We start from the raw sequence: 27,574 nt of genomic DNA, 5'->3' as shown, positions 1-27,574 counted from the left end.
TGCGTGTATATTTATGTAGTAAAATTTTTGTATATTTATTTTTTATTTATAATAATAATAATAATATATTCGTAATTATATATTATATCTAATATATATAACGTATACCATATGTATTGTATTTACAAAAGATTATATTCAATGTGTATTTTAGTGCTAACATCATGAAACTTCTTAATTACACTATACGGTAAATAGTGTGGGAGTTTTCAACAATGCTCACTCTTGCGAATTCTTCCCTTCATTTATAAAGATTTGTTCTACTTGAAATACTATTTCATTGTTGTCGAAGCGTTGAACACTCAATGATCACATTCATCACCAAAAGTAAATCGAATTTCGTTGACATTGAATGCGAACTACAAAAATCTTGATTCGTTTCGTCTTAATTCGTCGACTGTGGTATTTTTTTAATACTTCAGGGATACAAATAAAATGCACATAATTATCATTTTCAATTGCAATGCAGTAAATCTTCGGAATAAAAAAGAAAACCGACTCCAGCACTCGGCTGCTCGTTGAAAGTCAATATTTTGCACACAAACGAGCATCGTAAAGGTTCTTGACGCAATCGTATACGGCGCCTGAAAGTTGCGAATCACTGCGATGCCCTCGCGAGCTTCGTGCAACATATGACAACAATTTTTCCTTCGCTTCCGTTGCGCAATTTACCATTACTTTGGCTTAGTTTAATAGTTTTATTAGAAAGTTCATAAAGATAGATGGAACAACGCCGCTCGCGCGCGACATCGTGCACCTCGTGTGATTTTTGACACAAAAGTTTATCGGTAATGATTGCACGACTCCCGACTCTCAATTTATACTTTCAAGTCTCGTTTCTATGATTTTCTAAATTCGACACGAGCAAGTTCTATACTCTTTCTCTCTCTCTCTCTCACACACACATACGCACTCGCACATAACGCGTCGCGCATTATACTTCATAAATTATTCTACTCGTATAATACTAAAATGCAGTTCTATTTACAATTTCTCACAGGATACTACGAGCTAATCCGCTCTGGCTCTGGATTTTCAAAAACGAATCCTCTTCGAATTCCTTGAGGGGAGGGGGTAAATTCGGTGACTCGGATGCCACACGCGTGCGATATTTCATCCCACCCGATCTATTTAAAATTATACAATGCGAATATTACAAATTATCGTAGTAATACTAAGCGCGATCGTACTCTGTAAAATACTCGTCGTATCAAATTCTATTGCAAATATTCATCGTGTCGAAATCGCATCGAGGCGATTTTACAAGATAATACAGGAGCTTGGGTAAAGTCCTTGAAGGTGATCCGACTCTCTCACTACAGCTGCTCAAAAAGTCAGGTAAAATTCGGCCGACACTGGCCTTAGGAAAATTAGCAAAACAGCGATAACCAACAGAGTCGTTATCGCGCGCACATAGGAAACATACGAGTCGATTTCCGACGGCTAAACTTAACTTGGTCGATATATACGTACATAAAAACGAAATAAAGGAACAAGCAATGATGTACATAATTTATACATAGTAACACAGAGCCAGCTTGGCTCGATCGCCTCAATAAACGGAGCTGTACTCGATGTCGTGGCCGTACTGAGGCGGTGGCCCGTGCGGCTGAGGACTGTATTGCTGCTGCTGCTGTTGTTGCTGCTGCTGTTGCTGTTGCTGTTGCTGCTGGGAGGTCGCGTCGGAGGCGCGCCGCCTGAGGGCCGCGATGCTGTGGGCGCCTCGCCAGTCGGTGGCCTCGCCGGCGCCGTTCTCGCAGGCGCTCTGCTGCGCCTGGCCGTTGTTGCTGGCCCCGGCGGGCCCGGCCGAGCCACCCGAGGCGCTGCTGACGTTGCCGCCCGCGGGCGAGCTCTGGCCCCCGCAGCCGCCGAGGCTCGAGCCGAGGACCACCGCCGCTCCGGCCTGCTGCTGCTGTTGCTGCTGATTCGAGCCGCCCGTCGCACCGCCGCCCGAGACCAGCGACGAGCCACTCGGGGGCGAGCCCCGCGACGCCGACATGTGTACCCCACCTGTGTGGCACAAAAAACATCGGATGAGATTGGGAAATTTAATAATGTGTTCATAAAAGTTTGAGATCGTCGAAATAGAGGGAGAAGGAGTTTATGCAAAGAGGAAATTTTGACGCTACCGAGACGCTCGGTATCCGTTAATGAAAAAAAGTGTAATTCTGACACTTTCACGAACAACACAAATAGTACCACGGACGAAATGGCTTTGAAGTTGATGAAAAAGCCGCGCGTTACACATATTTAGTGTGGGGAGCTTCGATCGACTCTCCATTGCGAGTACGAGCCGACCGATAATTCCGTGGCTAAATATTATTCGAGCACGAGTCAAGATGGAGAGTCAATTATTGACGCGATGAGCTTAGTAAATTTATTGCCTCTATCCTATAGCAAAACGGACTCGACTTATCCCGAGGGCCGATTTAATGTGCGCACGTATTATAAAATAGACATTACATTACCGACACGCGCATGGCTCGTTGCTGCTTTGATTCGGAGCTGCGCAATAACGAAACCTATCACTCCTTTTCTCGCTTTTTCACACACTTACAGGTATATTGTAAAATGCTAAAATGGTATGAAAATTACGAATGTAATGTCAAACCCATATGGATCGGGGAAACTCACGTTCATATAAATTGTCAACGAGAGTTTCAGCTCCACTGCTCGCGGTGCAAAAATTAGAAGAATAGCTCGAAGGATCGGGAGAATTTGGATTCGCGCTGTGGCCCCCGGTGGTGCGCTCGCGTATATAGTTTGGCAAATGCCTACTACTGCAGCCACGTGCAAATATTGACCGTTCGACCGAGCAGTGAGCTCAAATACAAATTGCAAATGTTCTCCTCGCGTCGACGAGGAGACGACGACGACGATGATGCGTGCGTGCAATGCAGTGTAGTGCAAGTAATTCGTGTACGAGCCCGAGAGAGACAAGAGGGACACGAGCTCGACCGCTTGAGGCTCGTGCAAATACAGTACACATATACGGAGGAAAGTTAGCCCGGGCAATTAGGTCCTGGGCATTGTTTGACCGTAAAAACAGTTTCTGCGCGCGGCGCGGCCCGTTGTGTAAGCACAGCTCGGTGTGTATCGCTCGCTGTGCGCGTCCAATATTCGGTGGCGTTTCGAACGTTCGGCTTAATTGGCACCTCGTCCGTGCGTACACACACCCACGCTAACACACACACGTAAACTTGCACATCGTCGGATAGAAAAGTTCCTCGCGCTGCTCGATGATCTGCCTATACGCGCGAGTGCGATATAATACACGAGTGTTTAAGCGCGCAAGTACGTGTACGTGTGCATAACGCAATGCTCGTGAGCGATCTTTTGGATCGGGTGCTAATCATTATCAAAAAGCGAAAAATAAGCCTTGCTCTAAAAGCTCGTTCAACGCGCAGCTAGTTATAGTTGTACCGAATTTATGGACGCTACAAAATGTCAAACAACAGATCGTAACTTGTGTGTGTATATAAATGTTTGATACACCAAGTTGTCCGATCGTTTGGTCGGATTGTCACTCCGACACCGTCCGAGTATCGGAAAATTTATGGAAACATTCTTGTAACTACAGTTTCTGCCACACGGGGGGATATTTTCCACCGAGCGTCGTCGGGCTGCAAGCGTTATGGAGCTAAAACTATACGGGTTTGATAATTTACAAGGATGTCGCGTGGCGCATGAATATTCATGATTAGCGCAAATTGTTGAAATTAAATCGACGAGACGCGCGCGTCGATGTACATACGACCCGTTATTGTCGTTGCCTTATGGGCTTTGTGGACAGGGCGCGTACGCGGAACCGCCGCAGCCGCGCGCTAAGCTACTGCTGCTTTTTAGTAAATCATAAAATGGTAATGGCCGTTGCGGCTATTTTTACCGACTGCACACTATACGGCCGAGCTTGTTGCATGCAACTACACCGCGATGGGCGACTCGTGCGCTACGACCGAGGAAATTTGCCATCTAGATTCGATCCTTGAAAAAGGATGAGATTTTCTGTGCAGGACAACGTTACGTTATACGTAAGGTTGAAGAGTATCGACGATCCGGGGCGTATTCGCAGCTCGTAGAAAGTTTTTGAGTACGCGGACGAGAGACAAAACAAGCGACTTTAGATACACGTTGTATGTATACAGGCTTGAGTTAGGTTGCTTATAGCTCGGCGCGCGCGAACGAGAGCCGAGCCGAGTCCGAAGCGCAACACGATATCTCGCACCTAGGTGCGACTACCTTGAGCATCCTGTGATCACATCTCGGCAAATCTTCCAATGTCTCTATTTTCTTTCTCGCTCTACCTATGCTTATACATACATACGTATGTATAAGTGCAGACACGTATGTACAAAATGACATACAAGCAGAGTGGCTCGAAGACTATACCAGCTCCCCGTCCTTATTACATTTTTACCCGTCTCCTCCGAGCCAACGAACAGGTTTAGTTAAATCTCTATCTCGACGCATTGTTTAGCAACGATCGATCCTCTCCCGCTGCTTCGACAAAAATCCAACGCTCTCTCGATGGTCATAAGTGGAATATTTAAATGGAGGCACACCGAGAGAAAAAAGTCACGCCGCAGCTACAAAGAGTATACAGCCATCGCGAAAAGCGATTATAATAACAACAAGAAAATTCGTTTAACGCGCGGAGAATAAAGTCGGCAAACGATATGGAGGCAAGCTCGAGAGAGCTCCGGAGTCGACGTCGGAGGGTGCAGGCGAGCGCAGAGCTTTTCAGCGCCGACAATCAATAAGTTATTCGTTCCCGTATCTGTATAAGCCGCGCGCGCGTTTATATTCTCTCTCTTTGCGAGAGAAGCAACTGCTGTGTAGCGAGTGTATATGGCGAGGGAGGAAGGACGTGTCTGTATATAGAGGAGGGCGCAGGTACGCCGCGCCTGCGCACGCTTCACTCCGTACTGTGTTTTTTTTTCAATATATCTCTCGTTGCGCGGGCACAGGTAAACGACTCGTCGAATATTCGCTCGCGGCCCAGCTCTGTATATTTCGAGGCTCGTTTTGTTTTTCTCGGCCCAAGGCCGCAGACAATGTGTATAAGTAGGCGTCAAAAAAGAATATAATATCCGTGTAGTAGACTCGCAAGAGAATAACTAAAGATCTAGTTAAAAAGTACAAACAGTTCTCACGGCTCGTCGATATTGGGTCGCGGGCAGAGAGCAATGACGATACGCATTATCTCGAGGCTTATATTTGGAAACTCAGCTCCGAGTCGTCGTCGTCGTCGAAGGTATTTGCAAATTTCGCCATTCGCCGCCGCACACGCATACGGAGCAGCAGCGAGGCACGAGAGTCTCGAGGCAAAAAAAAAAATGTTTTCACACGTGGCGACGACTTTTTTCCACGCTAACACCTCGGTGTAAAGTGAGGAGCTCGTGCGCGGCTACCATACGCGCCACTAGCCGCGCAGCGCAGCAGTTCAGCAGCTTCGTACAATAATAATGCGTATACAGCTATAGCCGAGCTAGTCATCCTCCACGAGAGAGAATAGAGCGATAAGCAGGCTTTGTTGCATATTATACATCCAAGGCGCTTAATATGGAGGTGCAGGTGGATACTTACCGAGCGAGTTGAGGCCGTAGGTGGCTTGGTAGACGGTCTGCGAGGGGCTGCTGATGAGCTGGCCGCTGTTGCCGAGGCCCAGACTCGAGCCCAAGCTGCCGGCCGAGCCCTGCTGGCCGAGCTGGCCCAAGCTCTGGCCGAAGCCGCCCATTCCCATTCCGCCTTGGCTCAGCTGACTCAAACCTGCGAGGGGCAGTCAACGCACACGTTCGTTATATCCGTTCGACGATGATACTAATGCAGCTAAAAAGTACACGCGCGCGAGATTCTATCTTTGCTCTCCCAACACGACCGACCAACGATCGATCCGTATACCCAAGAGATGCTAAATTATGAACGACGCGATAATGCGCGCGCGCGGCGATACACGAGTGCACAATGCTGCTGCGAGCTTTCATCGGGGCTCACGAGTTTCGAAAAGAAGCGAATTTTCATATAATTGTATATGATGCAAGCTCTTGCGCGATCTCGCGCCACCGCGTTTGCCGCGAGCTCGGCCGTCGAACCGCAGTCAATCAGCGGCCATATAATTGATTGAATCGATCGGCCGTAACGATGTTTATTTTTTTACGCGAGAGTGCAGAGCGTGAAAGAGAAGCGAATACAAGGCAGTAAATCATCATCATAAGTTAAACTCCGAGTCGGAGAATCGCGAGTATATAGGATATAGGTATAGGCAGCTCGAGTGCGATTTTATGGGGGATATTATTGCAATACCATTATGTATATAGGATATACACTCGGCAACAAAATTATCGCAACAAAAAAATTCATCGAAATTTTGTCGATTTTCAAATGCTTCTATCTTGGGCTAGATTTATCGTATCGACACGCTTTTTTTTTTAATTTCTTGGAAATTTTGTCCTCTTTAAATCCATATAAATTAAGATAAGATTTGAGTTAATGTTGAGTTACCAGTAGTATTTGAGCGTGACCCTAAAAATTACTGAAAAAAAATGACTGTTTGAACGTGTACCAGTACCACAGTGATTTTTTTATCGAAATCTAACATACATCATCGCAAAGTGCTCTTTTTAACGAGTAATTTAAAAAAAAAACGACCTCTCTACGATTTTTTTAACGCCCTGTAAGTCGATTTGAAGATACCATTTAAAGTACGTAAAATCCCCCGTTTACCTGAAATCAAGACGATTTTCTGGGCATTTTGCGTACATAAACCGGACCTTCAAATCGACCTACAGGGCGTTAAAAAAATCGTAGAGAGGTCTTTTTTTTTTAAATTACTCGTTGAAAAGAGCACTTTGCGATGGTGTATGTTAGATTTCGATANAAAAAATCGTAGAGAGGTCTTTTTTTTTTTAAATTACTCGTTAAAAAGAGCACTTTGCGATGGTGTATGTTAGATTTCCATAAAAAAATCACTGTGGTACTGGTACACGTTCAAACAGTCATTTTTTTTCAGTAATTTTTAGGGTCACGCTCAAATACTACTGGTAACTCAACATTAACTCAAATCTTATCTTAATTTATATGGATTTAAAGAGGACAAAATTTCCAAGAAATTAAAAAAAAAAGCGTGTCGATACGATAAATCTAGCCTAAGATAGAATCATTTGAAAATCGACAAAATTTCGATGAATTTTTTTGTTGCGATAATTTTGTTGCCGAGTGTATATCGTACCTGGAGCCATTCCCCATCGATCGGTGGGCGCGTGAAACATGCCGGCGGCGCCGCACAAGTCCGAGCTCATCGCGCCGAAAGGCGGCAGGCCGTGCGACGGCAGCAGAGCACCTGGCGATCTGAACACGTTCGTCGTCTTCTTGCGCTTCTTCCATTTGGCTCGGCGATTTTGAAACCACACCTGCGCACACACACACACACGTCAACAATTTGCATCGTCAGTTTGCATTTATAATTTCTCTATTCGATCATATGGATTTTGCATTATTTATCGAACTATATAATTAAAAATTATTCATGATATAAATGAGCTCAGAAGAGCTAATTGTGTCGGAAGTAACGCGCATGACACTGAAAAGCCAAAAAAAACTTCAAGAAAATGACACTTTTATCAAGTTGGAATCGAGCCAAGAATTAACGAGGTTTCGGATCGCTGAAATCAAAAGTTATACCAGCTACAGGCAGTCATTACCATTTCTCATTATTCATACAATTGCGATGACGCGTGTGCGCGCGGTCAAAAGAGTGCAACACCTTCGACACTCTTTAATCGAGTTGTATCAGTTGATTACGCGCGAATATAATGTCTGCACGTATATATTTATAAGTAGTCGAGCAGAGTCGGAGATGCTATATGTGGGAGCGAGCGGGTCTATATAGCGGGGCAAAGGGTAGGTACATAATAATACGAGACGGTGTCGGTGGCGGCGGCCTGTTAGCTATTAGCCCGTGCTCTGGCTGCTCTGGCCTGCTATATGCTCGCTCGGTGGCGGCGGCGGCGCTTTACGAGCTGTTGATTCCGACCACGTAGTGCGGCGGCCTCCTACCCTCGCGCGCGAGCTATAACATAAGCTGCTCCGCTGCTGCTGCGGGCTCTCCCGGCGACTTGATTTATTGATATCGCATGCAAAGCCCACTCGCTCCCGTGCGCGCTCCTTGCTCCGGCTCGCATCCGCACACACACACACACACACACACATACACACACAGAGTTATATATACACGCGCATAGGCCATAGCTGAACGCAGCCAAGGTCCTGTATACCGAGCAAATCTCGGCTCTCTTTAGCCGAGCATTACTCCGGCCGAGGTGTACAACTGTTATGCAGCCATAAATTAGTGCTTTAGCATTAATTCGCGCTCCAGTTTGCTCGCGCCACGTCCAGCCGAGTATGCTATTTGTCTCTTCTTTCAGCGATTCCAGACTTGCGGTTTTCCACGTGCAAGAGAGCTGCGTCTCTCGATATATCGCCTACTTAATTTTCTAGCCGAGCCTATCGCCTATGTCTCGTTTACACGGAGTCGGCGTGATTTTTGCTTTTTATATACGAGACCAAGCTCGATCGAGCATACGGCACGACTGCGCCTTTTGTAACGATGACGTGCAGTCCGTGGGGGGGGTGAAGCAGGCCTACTGTCTTATATATGGGGTGAATAGATAGGCACTGTGGCGTACCGCATACAATATTTACGTACAATGGTACGCACCGACGCTTCCACTAGCGCCAGTCCATTATATTATCTTGTATCGTGTTCGTTAATTCAGCTGCTATTTCTGATCCATCGCTAACCGACTCAAAGCTCGCACTCATGCACCTTTTATCGTCATCGCGGAGTCGTGATTTTCGACGCGTGCACGAGCGTCCGTCGATCGACCGGTCGGGAAGCGACTCCGAGACATTCTATTCATAAATAGATGCAGTACAAGCTGCTCCGTCAGGACGATCATCGCCGTATAGTTATAAGCGCACAAGAGCGCGATGAATTAAAATCGATGCGTCACGAGCCGGCTAACTCGGGCTTCGTAAGCTCGCGCACGCGGCCCTGTCAAAGGTGTGGCTTCTTTAGCCATAGTACGTTTCTTCTTTATTGCATCGCGTAACGTATGTATCTCGTCCCTCGCTGCCGATGTATGTGCAGTACGCGCCATTCTCTGTATATCGCATATTGTGAGCGAAGCTCTCCCGCGGATACCTATTATCGGTGTTTTCTCATTTCCTCGCTTTGCAACAGGCCCGACTTACGATCGTTTACTTTTTTTCTCGCTTCTATTTCTTTGCGCGCGTGTCTGGTTCCGATTGGCCGGGTGTGGTTAGCGAGTTCATATATAGCTCCGCGCACTCGCAACTCGACAAGTTCAACACGCAAATTCATCTTTCTCTCTCTCCTTCACTCTTGATTCTCTTTGTAGAAATTCATTTTTCCAACTGCGCTACTCGTGCTACTCGCCAACTATAAGCCTTTCTTATTGCTTTTAATATCCAGTCGACAAATAAGCTGCGCGCGTAAAAAAGTCCGAGTCGCGCGCCAGAGGACTGGCGCCACAATAACTTAAATGAGTGAAGAATGTGAAAACAAAGCGGAGCCCAACGAGAGAAAAAAAAATAAGGGAAAACGAGCAGCTTCTGTAGTTGCACGAGATCTGCGAGCTGCGAGCTCGGCCGCAAGAGCCAAGCGCGAAAAGTTAACTTGGCCATTTGTTCCGTGCCCGCGTCAATGTCTGCTGCGCGTACGGTGCTATAGGCCAGGGGCAAAGGAGAGAGAGAGAGAGAGCGATAAAGTTGAACTTCTGCGCTTCTACGTCGGAGCTGCACACACACATATATAGGCAGTACACCGGCGGTGCTTGCAACGACGAGTCCGACTCGGCGAACCGCAAGTGTCAAGGGATCGAAATTTAGCTCGCTCGAGCGATCTTGCCGAGCTACCATCGACTTCGCATATACCTATATGTACGTATAGGAACGAAGCCGTGCGAGGAAAAAGAAGTGACGTGGATGGTTTGTGGGCCATCGCAGCTGGCTGACGTTCAGACAAATGGCCTTCGCCGCTTCTAACGTGCCTCATAATGCTGCCGCGCTGAATCGATTTAGGATTTTCAGCCAACGCATCGACCTCTATCACCCGGGGAGGATTCGTTCGGTCCGAAGCAAGATGCCATTGAAGGATCTTTATCCCTTTTCTCCTCCTCCTCCTCTAGCTCCTGTTCGTCCTCCCCTACAGGGCTATATAGTTCCTCGCCCGGCACACCCTCGCCCAGCTCACGTGCCGTGTACTGCTTCTGCTACTTTCGATGTACGAGCTCCGACGCCCGACGAGTCAATGCTTATTGCGTCGATAAATTTTATGGCTCGAGCTTTAAGCCCGAGCAGGAGACTCGCTGCGGAAACTCGGATGTATTATATTTGCCGCACGCACGAATTTTTCTTACCGCTCAACCGCTGCTGCTGCTTCGTTCATTTTTCAGCACCGCGCGACGCATCGTTTTTCTCTCGCACTTTTCGACCGATGAGCGATATAACCCAACGACTACTCGACGATTTTATGGCTTATTACGTCGAATCAATATCGTATACGCATCTCGAAGTTTAAGGATTTATCAGATTTCAAAAGAAAAAAAAGAGAGAGAGAGAGAAATCCCGGAGTCAAGGAATTGCTTGCTCGAGAGTGACTGCTGACCTCGGAAAAATACGAAAATATCAGACCTAAGCCACAATACGCACACGTATTTACCAAGACATAATGAAAATAAATACTGTATAAAGTTGGCTTGCGAGTTGCGCGGCGAGTCGGGCAATAGCCTCTGATTGATGATCGCCGTCGCTGCACATACACACACACACACACCAGCAGCAGCAACAGCAGTGAGACTGTCGAGAGAGAGAAAGAGAGAAAAAGAGACGACCTGCCAAGGGGATGGGATCGTTAAGCGAGCGAGGCAAAAGACGCATTATCTGCAAGCCCCATCGGGGACCACCAACCCCGCCAGTGAGCTCGTCGGTCCTTTTGCGATGGATCTGCGCATTGCCACTTGCAGCTTACTTATTCACACACGTGCGCGCGTGAGCCGATTATACTCGCGCACAGTCTAATTCGCGCGGATGTGCTTTATTGGCTCACCTGATTTTTGATTTGTCATGATGGTCTACGCGTAAAAGCGTTCAAAAAAAAGTTCTTACATATAAAGAACTTTGCTAATTATTTTCTTATACAATTATTTTGACTTTGTCACTTGCAGATTTACAGATTTAGATACTCGCCATCTAGCGGCGAAGACTAAATTTAACTATGCCTTAATTTTCATTAAATTTATAAATTATTATCAAAACGTCAATTGATAATCAAAATTAAATCCTCCTTTCTTGATTTTAATATAAAAATTAACATATGTGATTACATTACCATGAATTGTTGTGTAATTTATGCAACAAAAATAAAACAAAACCGATACATTAATCGTTAAAGCGAATTTCATATAAAAATATTCGTAAAGGTCAATTATAATTAGGTATACCGTTAAAAAACTTTAATTTAACGAGATTTAAATATGAAATCCGAGATTACATGAAACCAATCTAAATTTTGTTTAAACATATTTTTAAATAAAATCTTTGTTGAAAATGTATTCATAAGTTTAACATTCAAATTTTAACATATTGATTGAAAGCTAATGCATGATTACTGATTTAGTTTTTGGATTAATGGTCCCTAAAAATTTATAAAAATTCAATCATTATTAAAACCAGTCTGCACCACTAGATGGCTAGAACCTTTGTAAATAAATCTGCAAGCGATCGAGTCAAAGTAATTGTATATAAATAAAAGTGAGGTTTTAAAAATGTATATATTGTCATAGGATTCTGAGTTGATTTTTTAGTTTATGAAGAGAGATTGTTTAGTGCATGAAGAAAACTAAATTAAAATTAATGCGAATTTAAATGCCATATAATTCATGAAAATATGTTTCTGTGGTGGAAAGGCATAACGACTTAAGTCCATTTTTACGGAAATCGATATTATGGTGAAAAACAACTATACGTAGTGTCTACTTTAATGTACAAGGGTCAGAATAGACGAATATAGCTTCTATCGTTAGTTTCAGCATTGTGCATAACATAACGACTTAAGTCCATTTCGCGAAAACCGGGGAAAGGTAAAACGACTTAAGTCCACCTTTGTGAGATCCAAAATGTTATAGAGAGTCTACTTTGATTTGAAAATGAAACAAAATGATATTCAAACATATAAATAGCTCTCACATTCTTCGAATGTTGTGAATTTCACTATACGATTGGTACATTTAATACGCTAGGGGTCATTTTCGCGATTTTCAGTTTGGCCTTTTTTCGTTGCAAGACTTGAGATCTGACACCAGTATAACGTTAAATGAGCTATTTTATCAATGTAAAATCATTAAATGACGTTTTGATCACAAACTGAGCGAAATTATCGATATTGAAAAAAGTGTGACAGCCAAAAGTGGACTTAAGTGCAAAGCGTGAAAAGGCACAACGACTTAAGTCCATATTTTTTGCTCCGTATCATCGCTATGATGCGCCTTTCAATTTCATAAGTACATAGGTCAAAAGCTACCTCATAGTAGCTTAAAACACCATAGGTTCAGACCTCAACTCGTCCGCGTCTAGTTAGGCTGGCACAATCAACTTAAAACGCGTTTTTCTCGAAAATACGAAAAATGGACTTGGGTCGTTATGTTATGCCTTTCCATCACAGGTTTTCATTCAATTGAAATCCAGTTAATTTTACATGCTTTTATACACACATTCGAGTTTATCTACGCGAAGGAAAAAACATCCTCCAGTTTTACATTAATTTTAGAGATAATGTGACGAACACGTATGATGTAAATTTGGTCGTTTTTAGCTTGAGGACATAGAGACGATGTCGATAGAAGGAAAATGAAGTATAAAAAAATCACATCTGTTTCGGTGACGCGAGGCGAGTTTGTGATTTCATGAGGACGTATATAGAGCTATATAGAAATTAGAGAGGTCGATTCGAGCCGCGCGATGTATGGGACGTAGGGTATAAGATATACGCGGCGCGGGCAGAAAATTTTTATCGCTCGCGTGGCGAGTAGCGGCGCGAGAGGAAGCGCGCAAACTACTCGTGGTGCTGCGGCCGGCAGTTATCTCGTAAAGTTGATCCGTTTACACAACTTTATTATTATTTCACGAATGCAATATCGGCTCCGAGCTTTAAGCGCGCCTATACGCGGCCGCGCGTTGATGGGCGTCGGTGGTGGCTCGCTGCTGCTGCGCGTGTAACACACGCCTATACACCCGTATAAGCCGGGGAATATGGTCGCGCGTGCTCGCCCGGCGCCTCGGGCTATATTACACGCGCGGGGGGGCCCGGTAGCTCGTCGTCAAATTAGCCTAAAACTGCGCCGGGGGCTATTCGCGCGAATTTAGCCGCGGCGATTTTCGCGCATTAGCCGATCCAAGTGCCGCTGTAAAACCTGTAATTCTGATGAAAGTGCGCATTTATATGGGCTCGTGCCGTAGTGCGGCCGGCAGCTTTTATATACTCGCGCGCGCTTGCGGGGATATATGGTTTTCGGACGAGCGAGTCGCGTTGCCGTGTTATATAGGGCGCGATCGAGGCCGCAACCGATGTACACCGAGGCCGCTTGTAAAGCGTCTCGTACAGGTGAGCCCCGCAAGTAAAGGACGAAATTAATTAGGCTCGAACGTCGTTGACGCGAGTCGAGCGAAAGACTCGGTCTCGAGCGAGCGAGCTTTTATTCATCGACAGACAACCGTTGCGACTGCGACACAGAGAGAGAACTGCGCTGCAAAGTCGATCCATCGAGCTGCGAGCGTATATACGTGTAATAAAATGGGCGTTAGACAAAGATTATATAGCTGCGCATCGCGCAGTAGTGCGTCCCCAGGAGAGCCGGAGCTCGACGCAACACAGTTTATCCATTGCAGCGCGCGCGCGTGACGATATAGGAGCAGCAGCGGCTCGCGCCTCCACCAGCAGCGTCACCTCGTATAATAATATACACGCGCGTATAGATGTACTCTCTGCTTCTGTCTCGCGTCCCCCTGCAGCAGCAGCAGCAGCAGAGCCGAATCGTCGTCCCGCTGTGCGCTATGTGTGTGTACCTCTCCTACACGCAGGCCTACTATACACACTATGTGTATATATACGCTCTCATTCATTTCGCATGCAAGCCATTATATAACGCATTACCGCATCAACGTACACACAGTGGCAATTCGTACGTATATATAGTGAGAGAGCCCCGTACGTACGCCCCGCGCGCCTGTCCTGACTGATGATGCGCTCCTCGCTCGACGCGGCGAAACCCGCCTGCCTCGCGTCTAGGATACACGACGATATCGCGATATCGTCCGCAAGTTGACTCCGCGCTGCATACTTGAACAGCTGCGCGAGCATTAAAAAGCTTCGAGCGGCTCCGCGATTATTTTCCCGAGCTTTGCGCGCGACGCTCGAGTCCCGGAGAACCGAGTGCATTATATTTTTAGCTGCCGCACCACGAGCTGCGGCTGATTTTATTTTTGTATGCGCGTTCGCAAAATTGAAGCCGAACATTTTTTTCTCCTGCGCCAACAAATACAGCACACGTATTTATCGATAAGTGGCGAAATTTATTTACTGCTATATCGCGCGCTCGTGGCTATATGATATACAGAATGTATATTAAAATTTTATCAGCTCCCAAAACCAGCACGACGTACGAGTGCGGATCGAGCAATGATGAAATCCAATAAATTCCGTGTAGCGCGTGAAATTTTCAACTATATGCACGACGAGCTCTTTATGCGCTGCAATATATGCTGCTCGCGCGCGGCTCGAGTGATTGATAGGCCGTGTAGTTCACCAGCGCGTAACTATAATATCGCTCTCTCGCTGATCCCGTAGCCGCAACTCGATCAAATACCTATATACCGAATTCATTTGCGCTCGTGTGCTAGGCATGTATTATTATATGCTATAGTTATTGTTATTTTGGCATTAGCGTTGATTTCGCTCTCGAACGAAACGACGATGCAATATTCAGTGGTCGGGCGCGCGCAAATAGCTGTCTCTCTGTGATGTACACACACACACACACATATACACACACACAAAGGGATGTGTTATATATCACACGGCAATACACGCGAGTAATGCAATATACATGCGGACGCGAGTGCGCCCCGAAAAGGGATGCCGCACGAAAAAGCCGCACTCGTCGACTACCACATAGCTGCTATACTACAATAGCAGAGATCGCTAAATGCGAAAAGCCTGTTAGTCCAGCGAGCGAACGTCAACGTATATATCCACCAGTCGTACGTGTGGAGCGTATGCGCGCGGGCGGCGCAGAGAGTAAGCGAAAGACACCGCAGACGACTATGTGCCAGCAGCATCCTTTTTCCCCGAGGATAGTTGGCTGACACCAACTACTATGGAGCTCTCGAGCTCTCGAGCTCCCTCGGGACGCAGACGCGCTTTATTATACGTATATGCAGTTTCGGGCCACGTTCGAGGCTCGTTTGGACGAGCTGTATATATGCACTGCCGGGCCTATAGCATGTGTGCGCGGCCGAGATTCACTTGCCAGCGATTTATATACGAGCAGCGGTTTTCCTTCGTTATAATATTAGGGCGGGTAGGAGCGGCGGCACGATATTCTGCGAGCTGCGCGGCCCATTATAAACGATGCGTTTTGGGATTTCGCCGCCACTGTGTATAGCAGCTATAATGATTCTTCGGGCCGTTACTCGGATCGCGGCCAGTCCAAGTGATACGAAGCTTTCAAAGTATCGATTAATAAAAGACAATCGACACGAGTAAGCTCGTTTAAATATAGCCACGATCACGATCCGAGCTCGTCTTGGTGCGTAAATGCGTAAAAGCTCCGGGGAAAGTTCGGGCCGCTTTTGTAAAGCCAAAGTCGATTCCGTAAGCGAGGGAGAAAAAAGCCTATTTCGCGAGTATCGACCAATAGACCCATCCTATACAAGTATGCATATGTATAAAAGATCATCCCCGATGGCGATTTCGCGCGAGCTGCCCGCGTAAACGCGCGAATAACGCTACTCGAGTCGTTGAATCGTAAAACTGCGAACTGCCCGAGCTAATCGAGGCTCTCGTATGTAGGTGATAGCTGCTTTGCGGACGTACGTATATAAGTTGCCGCTGTGGCTTCTACGACTGCTATACTACTCGGGACTTTGGCTGATCGGTGCACGCGGCGAGACTTGTTAACTTAAATGCCCGTTAGCCGACACTTTGCGCGGTGAGCTCTCGGCCATCTGCTGCGGCTACTCCACACAGCAAACCTCGTCGAAATGGCACACACGCACAAAGCCCGTAACGATCATTCGACTTTTAATCTCTTTCATTATTATCTCTTGCCTATATTTCCATTGTTATGTCGTACACGAATGGGCGCGTTTATCTCGCGCACTGTACAGCTTTTTTGTGCTTTTTACTACTATTTGCGTAATAGACTTGAATATTTTTTCAATGAATCAACAGCCCAAAATGTTTGAACAAATTAAACGAGATAATGTCTTTTAGTGTCAAAAAATTTGTCGAAAAATAAAAACTAATTTCTAGAATTCTATCTCAAGTAGTCCGCACAGCGCATCATGTTCCGCAGAACTGCGCGTGATAGTATTGCAATGATGTCGATCACGAGACGGGTATACCCGAATCGAGGCAGGCCGAGTGCAGTCTGGTACCTGCTGCCAATTAAACGTACATCCAATAAAAATTACAAGGGCGCTCGAATCGTTGCACCCAAGCCAAGAGTACACAGCCCAAGAGCGTTCGAGGCTGCGACCCTCCTCGTAGTACACAAACGTGCGTGCCTATATAGATCTCTATTTATAATAGCTGTAGCGAATGATTTTCTTCTTTTTTTTTTGGCTTTGCGAATGGCCTTCCGGTCGACGAGATAACCGTTTGATACGAGGCCAGACTGTAGCGTCCACGGAGCTTGCCGCGCGCGCATCGATCCACGACGAGCCTTTGACGTGCTTCGTGAATAATCTGTGACTCGTCGTCCCTTATACGTTCCGTATATAAGCCTGTCTTGCTGATGTGTTGAGAGGGTCACACTCACTCGCTCACCGACGAACTGCATTATATCGTACTCTGTATATCTGGCGCTGCTGCTTTAGCCGCTCGGTCGCCACGGCCATCGGGGATTGACATTAAAATCTTTATAAACTCTCGATCGGAAACATTTCATTTTCATCGAGTACGCCCTATAGCTGGCGTACTGCAACTATTCGCAGCTATTGCAGCTTTCCCTCCCTCTATCTCTCACTCGAACAGCGAGCCAATTAATTGTCCGCGCAAAATGTCCGATTTTCATTGAATTTTTCAAGAATCCTCGACAGCTTTCACATCCGATTGACAGGTAATGGCTCATTTTCCTCTGTGCACTGCGAAACGTATATCACTGCGACTTTGTCGAGTGCGTTGATTTTCCATGTAATTTCATTGAAAAAGTGCTAGGCTCGGTTCCAGATCTCGCAGAAGTTCTCGATGTACCTCCAAAATATTCTCAATTAATTCGTAATTCTCTTGTTCGCACATCTATATTAGACCGGAAGGAAGTGGATCGTAAAAAAAATTACTCTACTTGTCAATTACATCGGCACACTAATTTATTCGAGTCCCACCACAAAGAGGATGAGAGCAACTTTCGGAGAAAAGAAGGAGCAAACATCAAACGGTCAATAGAATCCATACAGCAGCCGTTCGATCGCGCGTGAGTCTGCTGAATTACGCGAATCGCTTGAAACGTTACTTTTCAGCCGCAAAGTCGCGATTCCAGGAACGAATGAGTCGAGTGATGAGGAGACGAATGATATTAACACGCGGTTTTACACGTCTCCGTCGTAAAGGATGATACACCGCATTAGTGTTCTCTCTCTTTGTACCTACGAGCGAGACAACAGGCAGATTCGTATTAGAGGTGCTACCTCGGGGTCTATTCGTGTTGCATTTTCGAGCTCATATTCTTACATACGTTGAGTCGTCGTCGAATTCTTGAAACGCGCTTGATGAACGAGACAAATCAACAAAGAGAGTCGCAAGCGTCACGCAGCCTATTCATCCCTCATATCGACTGTATCGCGAGCTAAAAAGCTTGAAAGCTCGTAAAAGCTTTCTGCATCCGTGCTCAGCTCTCTCTCATCTCTCTCAGTCCTATCCTCTACGCTTTTGCGTCGAGGAGGCAAACAGTCCACCACACCTCTCTCTCTCTCTCTCCTCACTTGCAACCCGGCAGAGGCAAAACGAGCGTGGAACGTGGAAAAAAAGGCGAAAAAAAATCTGCACGAAGAGGAGAAAGAACGAAGCGTGTGTTATAGCTGTATACGTGCGCGAAGCGTATCATCGGCTGTGCGAGGCGCTGCACTGCCATGGAGGATAGAGCTCGTGCCGATTGGCCGACGCCGCTCGGGGCAGGCCGACGGTTGCCTCGGTGACGCGCCGCCACCACCACATCTCTGTGTATAGCTCCGTATCCGCACGCGCACGCGTGATATTGCCGCGTTTGCACACCAGCGCATACAGGAGCTTCAAGTTCGCTCAAACTCTCTATGTATGTTTCGCTGAGCGCGCGTGTGTGTGTGAGTGGGACTCTACCCGTACTGCACTGGGCTTTTTTTTATATACCCTTTACTACTTATTCGATTGTTCAAGTACTCGCGATGATATTTCACTTATACCAGCTACGCCGCGCTGTTTTCATTCTTTTCATTGTTTTTTCCATTTCGCGAAACTTTAACATTATTTTTTACTTTCGTGTAATACGCCGCACTACCGAGTCGTATCGTATATATATACGGGCTGCTGCTCGTCGCCAGGGCTACTCGCTCGCGTGCTTCATCAAATTCTGCTCTTGAAAATTCAGGCGACGAAATTCACTACTCAGCCCCGAAACTTTGTGAAGCGAGACTCAAAGCAAACGGGGGATGGAAAAAAATGTCCAAAAAAACTCTCGAGCCCGAGCGATCAATTTGAAATAAAAGCTTTTTAGGATTTTGCCAATTGATTTAATCGTTAAATTCAATTTTATACCGCTTGCTCGAGCTTTTTTCATGCGCTAATAATGTGTATATCGCGCATACGAGTTATTTGAGGCGCGCGAAACGCGCTCGATGCTATTTCTATAATATGACTCTATGCAGTGTGAATTGACTAGAAAAGCTCTTGCGATCGCGAAATTTCCGCACCGTGGGCTTCAATTACTCGAAATAATTTTAGTCGCAAAAAAGCTCAATTCGCTGATTTTTTTATCGCGAGAGCTTGCAGGCAAATGACTCCTCTCTCTTTTTTTTTAACGATAAAGCGTGTATTTGTTTACGAGAGTGATATTATATATACACGTCCGTGGGAAATGGAAAGACACGAAGAAAGCTCATTGGTATGCAGACGGCTCACGGCTTGAGTGACGCTTTGCGAATATGCGAAAAATAAAAATTTCATGAATCTCCATTATAACTTCCATTTCTCTTGAAGCGTGTACGTTTGCCGAGGCCCCGAGAAAATTCACGTGTCTCGTCTCTCTCTCTCTCCTTCTCTCGTACCGTTGCGTATGCGTGCGTGACTGCGCTCGTGCGTGTGTGTGTGTGTACGTTTTCAATTGACTCGACAAGTGAGTGATCATCTTGAATTATGAAATTGATACGCGGCACACGCGTGTAGGCACTAGGCTATCATGTATTTTTGATTTAATTTTCTGGCAGCTCGCGAATTCTCGGTCTGCATATCCACGTACAAGCCGACGAATAAAAAATAAATTATTTTCCGATCATCTTTAAATCGAGGTTTAACAAAATTGCACTTGCTCCCTCGAAAAATGTTTCGCCGTTTGACGATTAAACCACAGAACATCGCAAGCCAAGAAATCGAGTCGTGCTTGCGGATATTCCCGAATTAATTCATTAGCACGCCCGGTTAAATTGAAATCAGGAGAATAGAGTATCGATGAAAAATCGCAGCTACTGTCACAGCTACTGGCCTATACATATCGAGGAAAATCACGTGGTCAGCGACAAAAGCATCGGTTACGTCGATACGTTATATCAATACGGCACGACGAGACGCGCGAAAACTTGCCGACGACTAACGCGAGCTTTTCTGCATGTATACCTACAGACTAGATGCTATATGTTGTCGGAGCTGCTGCTGCGGAGGCGGTGAGCGTCGCATTTCGCCGACGACAAGTTTGCTTTAATCCGGAAAGCCAGCATAGGCCGTGGTAATTGATACGGGGCACAAAACTTTCCTACCCACTACTATTATTCCTGCTGGTGCTGCGTCGCAGCTCGCATTTCTCTCTCTTATTATCACTCAAAATGCGCGTCGATATCTGCGCTTACTCCTTGCAAGAGGTCTTAACGTATCTTTAACAATTTTCAATTCACAATAGTGCAAAAAACTTGGAAGTTGTAAGCCAGTTGACGAACGCGCAAATTCACTTTTAGCTTCCATTTGAGACCTATAACAGTACTATCTTAGACTATTATATCAAACGCGTCTTTGGCAATGATTTTAACTTGACTCGGCGTCGATGACTTTTAACTTGATTATCGTTACAAAGTTACCTGCGCCAATAGAATAAAGGTGTTGCCAAGCCTCGGAAAAGCATTTTTCAAGCTCGCAAAAGTCACGTAAAGCAACAGCTCGAGGCGCGATTGAAAGTTGGGTCAAGAAAAATTGATAGAAATATAATGATCGAACGAACCTGTACTCTGCTCTCGGTCAGGCCGATCCTCATGGCTATGTCCTCCCTGAGAAAGATGTCGGGATAGTGCGTCTTGCCGAAACACCTCTCGAGCTCGTTCAGCTGAGCCGGTGTGAATCTCGTCCTGTGGCGTTTCTGCTTGGCTGGTTTGTCGTCGTTCGAGCCAACATTGCAGGGATTCCCTAAACAAAGTAGCTTCAGTTTGACAATCGAACAGTTTTGTCGAGATAATCTTCGACCGCATCGACTATGCGCGATGCGTTCAAAGTTCACGCGACGACAGTTTAATTTTCGTAACTCTCATCCCGACGCGATGACGAGGAAATTTTTGTATGGGTTTTAAAAGAAATATTGAGTTTATTCAAATACCTGAACTAGGCATCGTCATTATCAAGTCCTGGGGAATTGTGAGACCGCCACCTACGGACAAGCCACCGCCCAGGTTGACTCCCAGGACGCCGTCCAATTTATCGTGCCGTTTCAAGTCTTGTACATGAATGTCTTTTGCACCTGTTTGCAATTTACCAGTTGGATTAAGCATATTCATAGCTACATGTGCGTTTCATTTTTCAAATTAAATGTAGTTTTAATGAGCTTTTGAATTTTTTTTGTCACGTGATAATTCAATTATTTATGATATTTAGTGTTGGAAACCAAAGATATATTTTGAGTCGTTTTACGCAGCTCACAAAGCAATAATGAGGGTTAATACGGCGTTTATTAACGTAAAGTGTCTAAAAAATGAAATGACAATTTTCAACGCTTTTTGAGCGAAAACAAGCTGTAACAGTTGTAAAGAGTATAAAAACAAAATGTAAACGCTCGTAACTTTTTTATTGACTATTGAGTAGGGCTCATTTATTTTAAGTTAAATAATCAATTAATGGTTACAACACATTCAATTAAAACCTTTAAGTTTCCCTTTATTTTATGAATTTTTTTTTATGCACAACACGGTATGATCTCGATGTTGCTTCTTATCTCATACGATGTAAGCAAGCAATGGATTGTCAAGAATAAATTCGGCACCGTACCTATAGTCAAAATATTTTCTGCACAACATCGGCACCAGTGCACGTTATCGCACAGTCATGAGTCACAAGTTCACACGCAGAGCTTCATCCGTCGCAACGAGAAGAAAACCAACGAAAAGACAAAAGCGTCGGACAACAACACCAACAATCGTATAACTTCACAAAGCCGAGTATTTTTCCAGCCGCACTGCACGAGTTAGTCATTCGCGGGCTGCTCTGAGCTGTATACAGTGCTGCACACACACGGCGTCGTCACACGGCGACGGCGACCAAGACTGAACGATCTCGCTCCGAAGAGAGCCAAAGAGTTGAGAGCTCGCGATTTTGCTGTCGGATGGACGACGGACGGGCACACGCACAAGTCGCAAACTGCCACAGGCACACAAACAGACACACACACACAGACGAGACACGAAACACTACTCGTGTGCCGAGGCATAATATATACGCGCAGCGAGTTTAAATTTGTATAGGAGCAGAAGCTGGCCGAACTGCAGAGAGCTCGAGAGCTGGCTCGAGGTGGAACGGTGAGCTCTCGCGGCTTACTTAGCACCGAGGTGCGAGAATCGTCACCGGTTTCCCATATCTCTCTCTCGCTCTTTCATGCCTCTTACCGGAGCGGATGAATAAATATAACGCGCGCAGCACACGGCTATCTATATATCGACTCGCGACGCAACGCCTTCACATACATATATACTTATTGTATATCTATACACATTTATATGATGTGTTTCTCGGTGTGTCGATGTACGCGCCCGAGTCCCGAAGATCGTCCTTTCTTGATATATGCGCGCGTGTGTGTTCCTATATATACTCGTCCTCACGACGTTGCAGAAAATGCCAATGTCTCTTGGTCCGTCCGCGTCAGCTCGTGCACACATCGACAGCTATAATGACCGATGAAATGTCATTAGAACCTTTTACGCGACGAATGTGTGCGACTTTAAAGCTCGCATTTACAGATGATCTTTTGAAAATTACTTTTTACACTGACGATAATACGAAAGATACGAGCGCACACAATAGTCATTACGTAACTAATAATTTCGATTTTCGACATTTCACTAATGCACATTGCATCTTCACTTAGATTAATGTTCAACAATGGCATTTTTAAGTTATTTTTCAAACGAATTAATTGGCATTTTTAAATGCTTTTCATAATAAAATTAATTAAAATAGGATCTTTTTTATATTTAATGAAAAATTAATTAAATGTCTTCCTAAATTTTATTCAATTGAAGAAGATATCTCGTATTAAATAATTAACAAGTACAAAAGTCTCTGTTAATTTTACTCTTTGTTTTAATTAAAGTAATGTCGAGAAGTGTAACTATTTTAAACGCTCCCACGCTCACGAGCTCCAAGTTAATTTTACAGTATTTATTTGTGTGTAAAGAGTCTCAAAATGTTTCAAAAGAAAAAAGCACACAGAGTTTAGTATTTGTTTGTAATTTAGAGATAGGCCGCGTAAAAGTGTCGAATGGTCGCAGAGCTGCGCGCGGAAAACGACGACTATTATCACCGCTTCTTAAGCGTCGCTCAAGTTCCCTCATCAATGTTACTATAATTGCATCATAAGCCGCGGGTAGTTGAACGTCGTGCTGTGCTCGGCTGCTCCGTGCCTTTAACGTCCAGCAGCTCTCGGTAGATGAATGGCTTTTTACGACTCGAGCCGGTGTCTCTCTATACGCGAGATAGTATATAGTCACACACAAACACACGCACGCACACACATTCACGAGCCCGACGACGACACACTATCGGCCAGTGTCATGCATCTTCATCGGTTTTTTCACCTTTTGTAATGTTTTTTTCGTTTCTTCGTTTTTTTTACGCCCGTACGTCCTCTTTTATTTCTATACTTATACGTATTTATATATCTCTTTCGTTTTACGAGGCTGAATGCGCAAAGAGCAAGAGCCTATAAGAACAGTGTGTATACTCTTAAGAGGTGCCAGAATAAAACGAAAAAGATCCGGCCAGCGGAGCGAGCAAATGTCGCCTGTGTTTTTGTGCAGGTTAAAACGAGATGAAAAAAAATTTTAAGTACGAAATACTCGTACACGGTCGGATGACTTTATTTCTGATCTTTATGTATTGCCCGGCATCAACAGAGCTTACAGCGATGGGCCATAGAAAAAGGGAGCGCAAGAGAAGGAAAAGATTTGCCGTTGTATTGCCTAGGAATCAAAGTTTCACCATAGACCTCAAGTTCTCTCTATTGCATTCGTCGATTCGAACTTTTTATCGTTTGCGCTTTATGAGTTTCCGAGTCTTCTCTTGAGTAGAAAAGCTCATGGAGTGATTAAATTTGAATGCTTTATCTTTATTTAAAAAAAAGAACCGTGAATTAAGTGAGTTCTTGTAAGTCATTAAAGTTCGATTGCTTTTGGTAAAATGTATATGAACTAGACCACTTGCTCGTCGCTACGAATCGTTATTCACTCATGCAGTTATACGCCGAGCGTGGACGCAGCGATAAAATTTTAATTCATATCGTCTGTGATGAATATAATACAATTTACAAGGATCAATGAAGCTTTATATTTTTGAGGTAGAGCAGATCTAATAATAGGCGGCTCGGTGACCACGAATAGCCAAAGGCTAAAAAGTTGTCTGCATGTAGGGAATGCGCTTTTTCATTAAGCGCAATTACCAGCGCGACGGAGTACAATCGCCGGGGGGTGCGAATCGCATACGTGTGTTTGTGTATAATTTAATGGTCGAATAATTAATCATATTACATGTCGCATAAAATGGCAATAAACGGCCGGCTAGACGTAGGTATATATAGGAGCTTTTTACGTGCTTTCGATGCGCGAGCGAGGAGAAAGAAACTCGCGTCGCGAGACGTGCGAATCGTTAAAGCTCGAGCTTTTTGTCATACTCAACTTTAGCGTGGGACTTGATTATGCCCGAGTTCTGCGCGATCGATCGAATTTGTGAGGGGGAGGGGGGCAGACAATTCGTGCGTTATTATACCTGTACTGATAGCGTGAATGGAGCCACCGGCGGAGATGTTGTTGAGCATGCCTCCGCGGGGCCTTGTCGGCTCGAGCAGCACCGTAGCACTTGTCTGGCACCACCGTCGCACACCAACGTCGTCCGATCTACGCACTGTTCGTGGGCTTTCGTATTGCTCCTCTTGCCTGGGACAATACGAAATCGTGCTTCGATCACTCGTTCTTTGATCTTTCGAGGACAATATAATTTCGTGCAACGATCAATGGAACACAGCACAAGAGTCATGAAATACGACGGCAGGTAGGCGACACGAGGCCCGCGGCATGATAACGATAAAAGGGTATCGCACAACGAACTGGCTCACTCGCTCGACTGCACGAGCTTTTCGGTATATTACTGTGGCGAAGCGAAGCTCGGGGCTGCTATATACTACACACGGTTCATGCATGCATATTATCGAATCAAATCTCGTTCGGGTGAACGTGTGCGAGTGTGCCGTGGGTTGCTGCAGCAGCACGACGAACGACGACACACATTTGCGATGCCTTGGAGCCGACTGTCCGGCTCGACTTTGTCCGCCATGTCCACAGCCCCACTATAGTATCGTCGCTGGCGCCGCCGCCGCCACCACCGCTGATACCGCCTCCCACTTTCCTCTCTCTCTCTCTCTTTCTCTCTGTCTCGCGTGCACCCTCCGATCTACGCGGAATACGGATCGAAAGCCCACGCGCATGGAGAGCCGAGCAAAGCCACCCTTGCGAGCTTCGCTCTGTATGTAGATGTGCGTGCGAATGTACTCTGGGCTGTATGCGTGGGTGTGCGTTCTCGACACACACAGTGGTAACTCGCAGGTGAGCTTGCTCGCACACACGTACGCACCGTACATATACGTACAGCAGCTGCCTTTTCTCCCTCGCTGCTGTATACATACAGACCTAAGCTATATATGATGGGCGTGATATTAAATCACCACCTTCTTCTCGCTCTCTCTCTCCCTCGGCGTACTTCTCGCATACATTTGCGCGTGACATGCTTACACCGATATGAATACATGCATAGCGCGGCAACGTGTGCCTGCTTTTACGAGCTTTGGATGCACACTTTGTTTTCTAAAGTCACTGTCGTCTATCAGAATATTTAGACCTCAGTTTTTGATTTTTGACTGCGTGAGTAAACATTGATTCATATTCAACGTCAATAATGACATTACTGATAAAGAAAATAAATGAGCTTTATAGAGCTTGAAAATTGCTCTTACTTAATACTAAAACTTTGACTTTTCTCTTTTGGATTTAAAGAATTCGGCCATAGGCCACCTAGCGGTAACTTATGAACTATTGCGTATCTGCAAAAAGAGTATACATGTACAATTTACAGCGAGCTTGCTCTAATTTACGATAAATATAAAACTTTCGTACTTTTCAAGCTGCGAGTATTGAAGTTCAATTTTATGAATTAACAGCTGTATTTTCGAGTCTTGACATCCAAATTCACATATTGGTCGAGTAAATATGTGTAATATATTTTATTAGATTTCAGCATTAGTACTTTATTTTTCACATAAAAACCATTGGTTTTCAAGAGTAAGGTAGCTTCTGAACGACTGCAATGATTCGTTTCACGCTTGGTTATATTATTTACTTATCATAGCTCAACGCGCTAATCTTTTAACACCAAGCTCAAACTAACGCCGTAATGAGTAAATATTTGAGTCGCATTTTACGTTTTATGAAGCATTTCAACAACATAATTAGAAGGAAATGAGAAAGTCGACGTTTTAATTTTTTTTCGTTCTTATTCAAGCTTTTTCGAATGACTATTCAATCTAAATTGGAGAAAAATTTGTAACGTATAAATCTCGCAAAAGTTTCAATAATCACCGAACATTATTGCTCTTCTTCGCTAATTTGCCAATTCGAATGTAAAACAAGTAGAAGCCGTCTCGCGCGATTACGGAAAAATCCTGAGAACACGGTAGACAAAAACTCAAGCGAAAAGAGGAGTAAATTCGATCTGCGATAAAAGAATTTCAATATTTTTCACTCCTCGTCGTCGACGCGCGAGCAGCGGAGCATATTTGATTGATATATATTTTTTAATATTATGCGCGGGCCTATCATCGCGCGGCAGTTGATACATAAAGGAGCGCGAAGGTGAAGAAAATGGAAGCAGTTTCTTATTTTGCACTCCAGTCTTCTGTATATAGGTGCGATGACTCGCGCGGCTCTCCTGGACTGATCGAGTTTTTCCGATTGTCTCTCCATTTTTCGTTTCGCCTGACATTTCACGCGCGCGCGTGTGTGTGTGTGTGTGTGTGTGTGTGCGCGCGCGCAGAGATACACGAGCCAGCTAATGCGTCATCAATTGGCTCCGCCGCGCAAATATACGAGTAACAATATGTGTACTCGAAACTATGCCGTTGATTCTTACGTTCGGCAAAGTCGACTCGGTATACGGGGTATCTAGTTGGCGTACACTCGAGTCTATATACTGATACAGGTGTATATAGGTACATATAGATATATCTAAGCACGAGCCGAGTTGCTTACACAACAGGAGAGCCGCCGCTGCTGCTGCTGTTGAATCGTTCGTCGGTGGCCTTGCGCTCGCTCGCACACAGCTAGACAGCAGCAGCAGCAGTAGTAGCAGCGGCAGGTGGGCGTGGCTCCGGCTATACGTGGGATCGAATGGCGCGGCTCGGCCCAACCTCCGGACGCGTCGCTCGTCCCCCACCAGCGCGCAAAAGGCAAAGCTATCCGCTATATACTTGCACCCCCTCTGAATGGCATCTCTCTCATTCTCTCATTCTCTCTC

The 27,574-nt window shown here is 45.3% G+C and overlaps 1 protein-coding gene across 1 annotated transcript; it reads right to left on the bottom strand.

Annotated features, from left to right (window-relative positions):
* Positions 1 to 1,552: 1,552 nt before the first annotated feature.
* LOC106653283 (homeobox protein orthopedia-like) lies at positions 1,553 to 25,293 on the bottom strand. Its single transcript, XM_023457862.1, has 7 exons — positions 24,779 to 25,293; positions 21,126 to 21,266; positions 20,757 to 20,938; positions 7,229 to 7,409; positions 5,587 to 5,769; positions 1,962 to 2,010; positions 1,553 to 1,874 (listed from the first exon to the last, which is right to left on the bottom strand). Exons 1-7 carry the CDS (start codon positions 24,825 to 24,827, stop codon positions 1,553 to 1,555), a joined length of 1,107 nt encoding a protein of 368 aa, XP_023313630.1. The 5' UTR covers positions 24,828 to 25,293.
* Positions 25,294 to 27,574: the final 2,281 nt, after the last annotated feature.

This window comes from Trichogramma pretiosum, unplaced genomic scaffold (genome assembly GCF_000599845.2).
Source record: "Trichogramma pretiosum strain Unisexual culture from Peru unplaced genomic scaffold, Tpre_2.0 scaffold93, whole genome shotgun sequence".
Classification (NCBI taxonomy): domain Eukaryota; kingdom Metazoa; phylum Arthropoda; class Insecta; order Hymenoptera; family Trichogrammatidae; genus Trichogramma; species Trichogramma pretiosum.
Note: the sequence above shows the minus strand (reverse complement) of the source record. Positions and strands in the feature narration are given on the sequence as shown.